This window comes from Lissotriton helveticus, chromosome 2_1, assembly GCF_964261635.1.
Source record: "Lissotriton helveticus chromosome 2_1, aLisHel1.1, whole genome shotgun sequence".
NCBI classification, from domain to species: Eukaryota; Metazoa; Chordata; class Amphibia; order Caudata; family Salamandridae; genus Lissotriton; species Lissotriton helveticus.
Genome location: NC_136059.1, coordinates 1658377189 through 1658391240, shown reverse-complemented (window position 1 = coordinate 1658391240; position 14052 = coordinate 1658377189). Strand labels below are relative to the sequence as shown.

General features: G+C 43.4%; 1 protein-coding gene across 1 annotated transcript in view; it reads left to right on the top strand.

Annotated features, from left to right (window-relative positions):
• The window catches only part of LOC144819146 (uncharacterized), a 61926-nt gene that overhangs the window by 35110 nt on the left and 12764 nt on the right, over positions 1-14052 (top strand). Inside the window, exon 3 of the mRNA XM_078677126.1 lies at positions 12840-12920. Within this exon, the coding sequence (XP_078533252.1) occupies positions 12840-12920 (81 nt within the window). The remainder of the gene's footprint in view (positions 1-12839; positions 12921-14052) is intronic.

Sequence of the window (14052 nt, the reverse complement as noted above, 5' to 3'; positions counted from 1 at the left end):
TGAGGCGGGACAGATAGGCACTAGTCAAAACGCACAGGCGGAAGACAATCAAGAATCTGCAAGACCTGTGCAGGACCAGACAGGATTAGTCAAAGGGATTCAGGACGAAGAAAAAACTCCAGGCCCAACAAAGTCATATCCTGAATCAGGTCACATTAGAATAGAAGGATTAATACAGGCAGAAGGGTCAACTGTATTAAGCCCTGGGGTAGGTGAGTTAGAGAGGAAACCTGAAGTTGACGAAAATCAAATTGTGCCACAACTTAAAGAAAATAAAAGAACACTTGAAGAATCAGAAAGCACAGTGCCAGCTAAAAGACTCAGAAAAGGCGATAAATGGCCTGATTTTGTTAAAAGACTGAAATAACGCCTAGTGACAACAGATGAAGAACCTGGACAGGTGGACGAAGTAACCAGTCCAACTGAACCATCCACATGCAATCAAAGAAGAAGTACATGCCTGAAAAAGTTGCGCAATAAATTCAAAGGCCCTGAATGGACATACGTCATCATTGAAGATTTTGAGAATCTGGAAATCAGTGATGAAAGTGTTGAAGAATTGATTGCTGATCAAGATATTGAAGTGAGGCCAACTTGAGATAAAACACAGGTGTATTCTGTAAAAATTCTCAAAAAGGGGTTAAGCCTCCTTATTAAAAAATGGCTGATAAAAGAGTTACTGGAAACTCGAAAATAAGTTGTATAAAGACATGCTGTAGGATTTGCATATGTAGTGTACTCATAGTACTTGTAGTATGGCTAGGACTGACAATAGCAATACCGTACTTGATGGCTGCAAAGCAAAATAACACTAGTATACACGGAGAGATAGCGCACCACAAACAAGATAGAGTAGACTTAGAAGCACCAGATGAGATAGAATTACATCACGTTAGAAATAGAAACGAAACCGAAATTAATGTATTTGCTAGTCTATTAGTACATTCTTTAGAGACTATGCAAATTAGTGATTGTTATGTCTGTATGAAATTACCTACTTGTGTAGCTGAAGGTGTTACCTACCACCATTTACCCCTGACCTATGGCATTTCCTGTAGCATATTAACTAGTTTGTTTTATAAAACTGGAAGGTTGCAGTATTATTATTCTAACATAGATGTTATTTTCCCTGAGATTCCTGTCCGTAGAAGAATTAATTCTGTCCTTAGTGCTAAAGGAGCCCAAATCTCTGATGATTTTTTTCTAACAATGAAAGAAATAGATACAGCTAATGCACACAAAGACAATCTAACCTGTAATTTACACGAAGAGGAAACAATATTTTTAAATTTAGTAGAAAAAAGGAGGCAGGATTTCCATAGAAAAGCCACTGAAAAAAAAAAACAGATACCCAAATGGGCTGAAAGGGAGGAATTTATGCCAACTGGCAAACCTCATTCTGCTATGTCTTTGGACTTTGAAAAGATGGGGAAAATCTGTCTCCATAGAAAGAAAACGGAGTATACCAATGTATTCATCGGTTCCAGTGAATGTGAACACAATTTCCTCATAATTGGGGGTTGGGGACTAAAAGGGGGAACTGATCCAGTATTTCCTGGAGTCTATTACATTTGTGGGAACAAAGCTTACTTTAAGCTGCCTGATTATTGGTATGGGAGTTGCTATTTTGGAATAGTATTCCCAAAGCTATACCATATAAAAAGAATCACTGGAAGCAATGAACACGAAAATGAACTAACACGTTATAAAAGAGCTCGTTTTGCAGAAATTGTAGGTGATATATTTAGTGCATTGATACCTTCAGTGGGAGTGGTTCTGAATAATCAAAGAATTTGCAAATTGTCTACCGTCGTAGATCGCTTATCGACTGAAACTGCTGGAGGATTCTTATTGATCAATACCGAATTGGTTGCATTCAGATCAATGGTTTTACAAAATCAACTTGCTATTGACATATTATTAGCAAAAGAGGGCGGAGTCTGTAGAATGTTGAAAGCGCAACATTGTTGCGCTTACATACCTGATAAAAGTGTTGAAATTGGAAGGCATGTTAGTAACATTACTCATTTGGAAGAAGAACTGAAACCACTGGAAGTTGATAGTGCACGGAAGAGACTTACTGATGGTCTCTCCTCTATTGGTACTTGAATATCTAATGTAGGTAGAAGTATTGTAGGTAAAGTACTGATGCCAATAATGGGAATATCACTAATAATATTGGTGATAATGATTTGGTGCAAATGCTGCAGAAATAGAAAAAGATACACTATTAATGAGTAAATAAAAAAAGGAAGATTAACGAGATTCAAATGGAAGAGTTAAAGGGGGACATATATAAGAGAATGAAAGTTAATCAGAATAATGGTAAAAAGAAAACTCCCCAAGTAATTGAAGAAATTGAATTGGAAGAGTGTTGAAGTTGGCATCTGGTTCCTTAATTTGTGATGATATAAAATATCATCAAAGAGGAGATGGATGGAGCAAGGTTTCACATATACAGACACTTGCTTGTACTCAGACCCCTCTAAATAACCTGTAATATATTAACCAACATGTTTACTAATATTTGCACTACACAACATTTCTAGTATCTAGGGGAAGCTTGCCTATGTGATTTTACTAATAGTAACTCAAATGCATTAAAATGGCCGCCGAAAGTGCGGGAAACCTTCTGCGCATGTGTCTGTCACATCTACATGGCATGACGTACCCTTTGCTTGGTGGGAAATCTTTGCTTCTGCGCACTAGTGCCAGAAATGGCTGTTTTAAATTTCACATGCTAACTCTTATGCTGCAGCTCGTACTAAACCTGTTCGTTCTAATTAACTATTATTGCACAAGTTAAAATAAAGTAATGGGGTTAGAGTAGAGATAAGTGGTATACAGTGCATTCATTTATTTTGTATTCTAATATGTTTCTTTTTGACTTTGCTACTAGCTCTTACTTTGGGCCTGAATACTGTCACATCTTCCATCTTGGACGATGCAGCGCACGCGCACTCTGACTCTGAAATTGCTGAGGCATTGGCCTTGAACCTCGGCCAAGAAGCATCTTACCCACGATGTCCATGAGAAAATGCCCTTCTGACCTCAGAAGGAACTGAAGCTATATAAATTGTATCAAAGTTGTTGAACACTATTGTTGGGTGGAATAAAGTCATGGGAAAGTAAATTGTGTGTGGGGATTCAATCAATATGAACTGAATTGAAATTACATCATCTTGGTATGGTGTGATGACCTCTCCTCATCTTTCCAACCAATCACTGAAGGGGAACACATAGATTTGCAACATTTAGGGGTGGTACGTTGTCCTCGAAATGGTATAACTAAGGTAGGTTTAGATAGAGAAATTGTCTGACTTGTCTGAATAGCTGACCTGTCACTGACCCAACGCACTCCATAGACGATCGAGAAGCAGAGCACTCTGTCAGAAGGATCGATTACGGAATCGGGGTTCTAAATGGCTTTTCCTAGAGAGAGGGGTGTGATGCCGGCGTTGCACTTAGCTAAGGTCACCTGTCCTGATCTGCACCTGTCTTGTCCCGTGGGCACCTGATTAGTCAGGAGCCTGGTCCTGGTCTTTTTAGCCCAGCCCGTGGCCAGGATTGGTCATTGCACCATTCTAGGTAAATATAATCCATGTGGTATGTCCTTGTGCTATTTCCCTTTCTCACCTTTCCCAGGTACCAATGCCTAAAGGTGTTACTGTGATTTCTTACAAACTTTATGTCCTACTGGTTATATTCTTGCTTGTAAAACGTATGGTCATAAGATTTTGGCCCTTTTCATTTTGACTCAGAAAATCTCTCATAGATAAAGGTTTTAAAACTTTCCCCGAGTCTGTGGTTATTATAAGATAGGTAAATGTGTTTAAATATTGCCTGTTTATTCTAACTCCCTTTGATTCGCAGGACTTATAATAAGGTGACGAGGATTGGTAAGTCATGGTTTACAGGTATAAGTCCTAAACTGACCTCTGGGCAAACTGATAGGGTGACTAAATTAGTAATTAGTTAGGCAGGACTGCTAGTTCAAAATGTGAATGTTATATGGGCCCAAAGTGAGTATGGTAAAACTGAGCTAGTAGGTCCCTGCGCGCTCTATCACTGGGTCAGTTTAGTCAAATCTTTAGTAGATAATGCTTGCTAGTTTGTAAGCGCATCCAAATTCCAAGACCGGAATCTGCCACGTGCTACACTGAAAGGAATCAGCCAATGGATGGTTGTGGGAGTGAGACTGATGTTGTCCAATTGGCAAATTGAGGCGGGAGAGAGTATGCCAACGCCTGTTGACAGCTCACTGTAATTAGTTTTGAACCCTTCCAGGGTGTCCAGGTGTGCATGTGTACACGAGTTGATGAGATAGAAATTCAATACATACATATTATTGGCCTATTATATACAATATAACCTTATAACCGCACTTTCACAGTATATTGTACACATTATATTATTTGATTCACTTTGTTGCTGCTTAAACCTGTTGGTATGACCGGAGCCATTTTGTTTTGTCTCTCCATTAGCCAGTTCTGTTTCCCTGAAATCATGTGATTAAGCTTTCTGCATGAACCTCCGATGGCTGATTTAGCTGTCTACCCACTTGCTAGTTTGAAGCTCGGAGAAACCCAAGGTCACACCTGCCCTTCTTGTGGGATGCGCACATTCTAGCAGATCTTGTTCTAGCGCTCCCCGAGCTACAGATAGAAAGGGAGGCACCTTACTGACCTGCCCCCGGAATAGCTTAGGCCTAGGCTACTAGCAATCAATTGTGCCTTATATGGGTATTCCTGCTGGCTCACTGACAAGTTGTATCTTTCCTAGTAAGGCGACTTCGTGAAGTGTGTGAAACGTATATATGCCTTGTGTCATTTGTATGTATTCAGTCTCCTCTGCGCACCTCTTAGGGTCATGTAGACTGAGGCTCCCCTGTCAGGGTTTGTATTTGCTGAATAAACGATTGAACCTTCTCCATTGCCAACTGAATTACTTTGCACGAATAAGGTATATGGGCTATTGGTGAGTATGGTCCATTAGTATAATATTTGGTTCCTTCAGTTGGCGACTCCGCCGGGACTCCGCTATAGGGTTGTCCCCTCCTATAAACAGGAGAAAGAGGGACAGGGAGGAGTTCTGGCCGAGTGGGTGGACAGAAAGAGGATCCTGATTTGAAACACCCGTTTGTGGTACGAAAACAAGTAATTCCACTCTCGAGCCCAGTATCCCTCCCAGCTGCTGAAGACCATACGCCGGAGTCCTACGGGCTTAACCTGAGAGAGGAACAGACTGTGTCGGTCTGTTCAGGAGTCGGCAGTGGAGAATTCGCAATCAACCTGAGTGCACCAGGTGAGTGAATTTTGATTGTATTGGATGCGAAATACTTGGAAGAAGTGTTTCTTTGGTAGCGGTTAACTGTTTTTGTTGGTGGCCAGGGAAGCCGGACCAGAAGGGAATCTGGGGGTCTGACGTTGCGGCGAAGTGGCTGCGCGCGTAGATACCTCACGGACTTATTTGGTGAAAACTTGAGACAACACCTGGTGCCTTAGCGGAGTACAGAGTTACTCGCTCGGCCGAATCCTCTTCGGGAAAGCTCTGGGAGCAACTGGGTAAGCTAGGGTTCTGGAGCTACGTGCCCAGACACCCGGCCCAACCAGAACAGGACAATGGGATGGCCTGTAAGAGGGTTCGTGGTTCGCCTATCAGGTGATCTCAGAACAGTCTGGTGACTGTTTCTTTTGTGGTAGAATTTTGTTGGTCTGGAATTCTTTTGAATCGATGCCCAGAACAGGAGCGTCATTTGCATAGAATAAGTAATTGCCTTGCGACACTTTGCAGCACTTTATTTGTAAGAAAGAGGAAGAATACGAAAGTGTGAATGGTGAGAAGGACGCGTCCGAATGTGAATGTTGTCTGGAGTATATGAGTAGAATTGTGTATTATTATCATAATGCCTTGTTTTAGTAAATTATGTTTTGGGTGCTGCTGTCGGCGAGGTACACGGCTTGAGGAAAGACAGCCTGCTCCTCCCGAAGGCAGCCCCAGTTTTGATATGTATGTAAAACACGGTCTCCAAACAATTTTGTTTAACACGCTGTGGCATAGGTATACGAAAGACAATTACGATTTGCAATGGCCTCTAACGGGGTCATTTGATGAGAAAAAGATCAATTACATTCAAAATAAACTGTTTATGAAGAAAAGCCATCAATCGATGTTTGATTCCTTGAACCTATGGTTAAAGGAGGCAAAACGATGACGGATTAGAGAAGAGAAGTTGGGAAAGCTTAAATCAGGACAGACATGCACCCAGAAGGCTATAGCTTATGATAAAGGGAAGGTGGAAGAGAACATTGTACAAATGGATAGACAGTTCCGTTTAGAGGCGGACAAAAGTTATGTGGCTCGATCCGATACTGGAGACGAATTAGAGCATTTATTAGAAGCCCGACCACCTCTTCTTCATGCTCCACAGGGTTTATACCCAGCCGTGCCTTTGGTACGAGCAGATCAACTTGGAGCGGCATCGGCCGTGGGAGCACCGGTAGGAACGGTCGCCACGGCCCCTGCTGATGGATCAGTACGGAGTGCGTTACTTCCCCCTCCCACTCTCCAACAGACTACCTCACCCTTGATATCCTCACAGCCGGACGCGGCTGTCCCCTCCCCTTCGGACCCTGTTTTTCTCTCCCCTCCGACTCAGACTGCTATAGATCCCTGATATACGGTTTGCCTAGATACCACACCCAAGCGACTTAGATCTGACTTGAGTGATCAGCGAGTCTATACCCGGTCGCTGTTGGGTGTGGAATAAAGGAAGGCCATAGTAGTTCAGGCATCCCAGTGGATGCGGAACGCCATCTACACCTTGGAAGATATTTGGAGTACCATGAAAGATTTTGAACCATTTGCACAGCAGCTGGCTTTAGAGAACATGGCGATCCGACTAATTTCACAATGGGAACAGAGTTTTGAGGAAGGACTTCCTCCTCAAATCCTGCGAGATATAAGAGATCGAGCTCATAAATTCCAATTACAGGCTGATGAAGTATATCAAAATGTAGCAACTCTTTTGCATTATCGTGAACGAATGCACCGAAAATGTGCTGATTGGGGAGCACAGCACCCCATGAGAGAGGTGCACCCCTTCTTTTATCCTGAACTACCGGAAATAAGAGATGCCAATAATGCAATAACTAGGGCTCGTGTGGATGCGTGCCTTCAGGAACAGTGGGTTTATACCCCTTGGAAACGAAGCGAGGTCCTCACTCTAAAAGCTCAGCTCCCGACCCCCGTAAAAATCCTACTGCCTATTATAAGGAACTGGCGGAGGCCGCCAATTCTGCTATCATGACGATACCTGATGTAGAGTTGTTCTTTGGTCTCTTGATCCCGGTAGATATTTGGAGACAAATACATGACACGGACCATGTTCCCGAATTAGGAGGGACGTGGGACCAGCTGAAAGCCTGGGACAAGGAGCGAAAGCCTGGAGAGAAACCTAGAGACGAAGTACTAACAGTACCAGATAAAATTATTGCGTATATGAAAACTCTCCTCCCTCCTAGAAAAGTTAATTGGGACAAATTAACAGCCTGTAAACAGAAGAAGGATGAAAGTGTGTCAGATTTCTTTACTTGATTTGAAAAAGCCTTCATAGATTTTAGTGGGCAGGACCTATCCACGGAAGGTGGGATACGGTTGTTTGTGAACAGGTTTGTTACAAATTTACTCCCAGAAGTTATGTCTCGTCTCCAAGCGGCCGAAAGCACGTGGACTACGGCTGCTCAGTCAGTAATTCTTAGTATGGCTCAATATTATGAACATCGAGAAAATGAAAGCAAAGAAAAGTCAGAAAAGAAGACTAAGGACTTAAAGACTAGAGTATTGTTGCAGCAGGTCAGTAGAGGACAGAATGCAGGATGTGGAGTGCGCGGCTCATTCCAGAGGGGTGTAGTAGCAGAAAGAGGTAGAGGAGGTCCCCCGAACATTGGCATAAATCAATGTTCCTATTGCAAACAGGAAGGGCACTGGAGGGCGAATTGCCCTCTTTTGCTAGCAAGGAATGGTCCTAACAGAGGACGGGGAAGGTGTCGAGGAAATATTGACCGAAATAGCATGCAAAGAGAGGAAATGCAACATGAGGGTTCTCGGAAAAATTATTTTGACGATCCCCAAAACAGACAGTACTATAACGAGATGTATAGGGATGCTGGGTATGACGAACAGGATTATGCATGAGACAGCCATGGACAGAGCGGGGGCCACATTACAGTACCAGTTGACCAGGAGGGACCTTATGTACAAGGGGAACTGTTGGGAACATCGGGAAAGTTTCTAGTGGATACTGGGGCAATGAATAGCTCAGTTGCCCATACACTGGTCCCAGGGGCTGCTCTGTCTGGCCAAAATAACGTATCAGTGGGATTCTCTGGAATACCGGTGGTAAGTCCCGTTTCGAAACACCTGCCTTTTACTATAGGCCCCATTTCCATGCATACGCCTTTTCTTTTAACTTCCAATTGTGAAGAGAATCTTTTAGGTTTGGACATTTTGAAAAAATTAAATGCACAAATTTATTGTTCCCCTGATGGTGTCTACTTGACAATGCAAAAACCATCCTTACAAGCAGCTCAATATTTTGCTAAAAATGAGAATCTTCCCCCTGAGTTTTCTACAATTCCTTGGACACTGTGGGCTACAGGAGACACCGATGTTGGCCTGTTAAGAATAGCCCCCGTGTCAATAACCTTGAAACCTAATGCCCAGCTGCCCCGCATTCCTCAGTATAAAATTTCACCAGAAGGTGAACAAGCCTTGTTGCACATTATTCGTGACCTTATTCAGAGGGGAGTAGTAGAAGAGACAGCTGCTAACGTTTGTAACAGTCCGATTTTACCGATTTTGAAGAAGACACCGATTGATGGTGCTCCGGATTATAAGAACACATATCGTTTTGTAATTGACCTCCGGGAGGTCAACAAAATAGTGGTCCCACAATATACAGTGGTACATGATATTACTGCAATTCTGACAATGATTCCCCCTACGGCCCAATATTTTTCAGTAATCGATTTAAAAAATGCTTTCTTTAGCATCCCAATTCACCCTGATAGCAGACATTCTCATTAGCTGGCCGAAGCTTTAGATTTACACGCGCACCTCAAGGCTATACTGAGAGTCCTAGCATATATAACCAAGCCTTAAAAGCAGTTCTTGATGAATTAATATTGCCAGCAGGGAATACGATCATCCAGTATGTGGATGACATTTTGGTGGCCTCCGATACAGAAGAAGGCTATAAAGAGGCCACGGTTAAATTATTGAAACATTTGGCTGAAAAGGGTAACAAAGTATCCCTTTCTAAATTCCAATATTGTCGACAGGAAGTGAACTACCTTGGCCACTTACTGTCGAAAGCGGGGAGACGATTGACTCCAGAACGAATATCTGTGATAACTAACATGTCTGTACCTCGTACTCAACGTGATGTTCGTGCTTTTCTTGGCATAACCTCTTACTGTCGCCAGTGGATTCCTAATTATTCACTCCTCTCTAAACCCTTGTTGTATTTGACGACCAAAGATGTGCATGAACCCCTACCCTGGACGGATGAATGTCAAGAAGCCTTTGATTCTGTAAAGTCTGCTCTGTGTTCTGCACCTGTCTTGGGTACCCCAGATTACCGGAAGCCTTTTTCACTTTATGTGCACGAGGTAGAAGGTTGTTCACTTTCAGTGTTAACACAGGGTTTTGGCGGAAAGCAAAGACCCTGTGCATTCTTTTCATCAGTCTTGGATATCGTTGCACGAGCCCTTCCAAGTTGTCTGAGGGCCGCTGCTGCAGTAGCGGTGGCCATCCGGCAATCGGAAGGAATAGTCCTGAATACGGATCTCACAGTTATGGTACCGCATGCTGTGGATATCCTTTTGAATCGAACTAAGACCCAGCACCTTACGAGTGCTCTATTAACGGGGTATGAGTTAACTTTGTTTGCACCCCATATCACAATTAAAAGATGTGCTACTTTGAACCCAGCCACATTACTGCCTCTCCCTTCGAATGATGGAAAGGATGATGTCCATGATTGTATATTTAGAACTGAAGAAGAAACTAAAGGGCACGTAGATCTCACTGACATCCCTTTACCGGAGCCCCAAGGAGAGCTGTATGTAGATGGTTCTTCCTTTAAGTTACCAGATGGCACTGCGACAGCTGCATATGCTGTTACGACATTAAAGACGGTGGTGGAAACCGCAAGGATTTCTCATCACTCAGCCCAGGCAGCTGAACTAATAGCTTTGTTAAGAGCATGCAAATTCAGTGAAGGGCTGAGAGTGAACATTTATACAGACAGCCAGTACGCCTTTGGCGTGGCCCATAGCTTTGGGAGGCTGTGGAGGGAGAGGGGTTTCTTTACCACACATGGCCAGAAAATTCAACATGACCTTTTAATTGATCGATTGTTATTTGCTTTGACATTACCAGAGAAAGTGGCCATCATCAAGTGCAGCACCCATAAGAAAGTCATTGATTCTACTGGAAAGGGAAATGCTTTTGCTGATTAAGTAGCAAAAGAGACAGCCCAAACTAGAATGAATCCCATGTTTCCTAGCACTTCGGCCCAGTGGGTGGCAGAGACATCCCTCTTTGACAATACTATTGAAAGCGTGAGAGAACTACAGAAGGAAGCAACAATAGATGAAGTACGGAGATGGGAACAGGAAGTAGGAAAATTAGATAAGAATGAATGTTGGATAGATCTATCTGAAAAACAGCGATGGTTACTACCTAATGCATTAGTATATGCTGTAGTGACTATGGCCCATGGTCCAGCCCACATAGGCGCGAAAGATATTTGTGCCGTGTTGGACCCAGTATGGAACAACCCAAACATTCCCAAAACCGCAGCACATATAGTAAAATATTGTCCTGCGTGTTTACGACACAATCCTGGGGGTAGAGAATCCGTTTTGAGCGGAAACTTTGCACCACCATCTCTGCCATTTGAAGTAATACAAATTGATTACATTCAAATGGAAAGAGTGAATAATTTGAAGTATGTATTGGTGGTGGTATGTGCTTTTAGTAAATGGGTTGAAGCCTACCCCACCATAGAAGCCACTACAGTTGCAACTGCTAAAGCCTTGATTAAAGAATACTTCCCCCGATATTGTTTACCCCGGGTTATCTGGTCCGACTACAGGCCTCATTTTAATGTTCTGCTAGTTCAAAGTGTTTGTGATGGACTGCAGATAAAACAAAAGTTTCATGCCGCCAGACATCCCCAGTCGGCTGGTCTGGTCGAAAAGTATAATGGCACTTTGAAATTAAAAATGGCTAAGATCTGTGCAAGTACTAGATTGAAGTGGCCCGACGCATTCCCATTAGCATTGCTGTCATTAAGGACAACCCCTCACACCAGAACTGGATTGTCCCCTTATGAAGTGATCTTTGGCCGCCCCGCCAATGTGTGGGGAGTCCCCAGATCCCGATCCTTTAGGGATATTGATTATCCTTTGATGACAGACTACCTGTATGCTTTGACTAAAGATCTGTGTTCTATTCACCAACAGGTATCGGACACCTTGCAGCCACTACCGGAGGGTCCTGGACATCGCTTGGAGCCTGGCCAGTGGGTTCTGGTGAAGAATTACCAACGGAAATCGAGTTTGGAGCCAAGGTGGTCGGACCCCTACCAAATCATCTTGGCAACGAGGACGACGGTGAAAGTGAATGGAAGAAAGCACTGGATCCACGTCAGTCATTTGAAACGCCTGCTGCTGCCTTTGCCATTTGATTTACGAAACAGCGAAGGAATTCCGAGCCAGGAAGGAGAGATGAATCAAAGCTTTGTGCCCTTTTCAGACACCCAGGAAAGAGGGCAACCGAGTGAGGTATTGCCCACAGTTAAAAGTACGATAGCTCGACCAGCGGAGGCTGTTGTTTCCAGGGCATCACAGGTTCTGAATGCATCAGATGCCCTTGCAGAAGAATTGTTTTCTGACCAGGAGCAGCCTGGCCGTTGTAAATACGACTGCGGGCCCCCGAAAACAGCGCGGTACCCCAGGTTCCAATGGTAGGAGCTAGACAAAGACTTGAGTTGAGGAACATCGGATAGAACTGATGGGGTACTGAGCGAGACACTGGACTGAACTCGTTGAGAGCTTGGAACATTGTGTTAAATAGCTCTGTTCAGAAAGAAAGACTGAGTTAAGGGCCGCGGTCGTACTACTGGGTTATATAAGTTGGTTCTTTTTAATGAACGATAGGAGTCTACCTGTGAGGCTCTAACGGACACAGGGAGAAGATCCCTCAGTGGGAAGAAGAACCCTCTGGTGGTGTGCGTGCTTTGCGGATACAAAGATTAGATTTGGACTTTTAGAGAGGGACCAAGTTAGATTTTGGACTTATAGAGAGCATGTTTCCTTTTGCCCGATTTGCAATGGAGGATGAACGACCACTTGCCCCTCGACGGTATATTGATAACAGGCAATTATTTTCCGGATGGCCCACCAGAGTGAAGGTGGCATTTGTTGCTTTTATTGTTATAATCACAGTAATTTTGATGTGTGTATTTGCGTATTTAGAATTTCAGCACCCTGTACACAAACTATTAGGAACTACCCCTGCTCCAGAGGAACACCTCTTTTATTCCTTACTTCCACATAAGGCTAGGCACCGATAAACATATGCAAAAAATGTTTTTATTGAAATGTTACATCAGACCCATAGTATGACCAATAAGACGAATTGTTGGGTCTGTGGGTTACTCCCGTCAGTAATGCATCAGCATGAATTGTTCATTTCCTTACCCTTGTCCCACTTGGCTAGCTGTGAAGCCTGGTTTCAATTATTGTCACTGATGTATTCTCACTATGTAGCTAACCCTAAGATATATACCGAAAAAGATTATGAGGCCATTTTGAAGTATATAGAGCAGCACCAGGGATTTGATGCCGAAGGTAATGGAGGAGAGGAATCCTTGGACCCAAAAGCTTGTATGAATGTATATACTGAATATAAAAATGTTACTTGGTTACAAGAGGAAATGCAGGATTTTGAGCTTTTTAACTCCACCATGTATTTTCAACATTTCAAAGAACGGAACGTCACAAATGACAAAGCCTTGCCAATTCCCATTATAAACACTACCTCTCGTTTTTGCATCCAGGGACGAGGTCATGTTAAGGTAGGGAGCAATAAGTGTAACTATACCTACACCCTGCAGACGTATAGCACTCCCCCCGTGATCACTCCCCCTAATGTATATTTTGTATGCGGTAAAAACGCATATACTTGGCTTCCCCGGGGATGGGCAGGACGATGTTACCTCTCATTCCTTTACCCTCCTGTTTATATTGTCCCACCTGACTACCACAAGACACATCAACTGGTTCGGAGAGAGATAGCAGATAACCGAAGTATTAGGAGTTTCGATACTGATAGTACTAATCAGACAGACACCTCCTTGCAACAATTTGAGGATTTTGCAAAAGGTCTCACCCCTTTTTGGGGACCTATTTTCAATAGTTGTAGTATTAGACGTCTGTCGAGAATAGTGGAAAATGTGGTACAAACCACAACTGAGATTCTGACCAACATTACCGTCGAGCTTCAGGCGACGAGGCTTGTTTCGCTTCAGAACTGAATGGTTCTTGATGTCATCCTCGCAGATAGGGGCGGAGCTTGCCGCGTGATCGGCAGCTCTTGCTGTGTTTTCATACCTGGCTCGGCCCCTACCATACATCTTGCAATTCAGAAATTGCACCGGTTGGCCAGCGAAGCACATGTGGAAAACGGTACTTGGTCCCTTAGTGGATGGTTCTGGGGTCTTTTATCTACCTGGGGTTGGAAGATATTTATGGTCCTTGCTGGAGCCTTTGGAGTCATATTTATTTGCTGCCTATGTCTCCATTGTGGCCCGGCTTGCTGTTCTTTCTGTGCAGCTAAATTGACATCTGCCTTGACCATCTCTCGTCAAGCCAAGGTCGAAAAGCAAATGATTCAGAAGGAGGTTTCTGATCTTATGCAGATCGATGAGGGAGTGTTTGTAGAATAAATCTAGTTATATTGGCTATAATAGGCCAAAAGGGC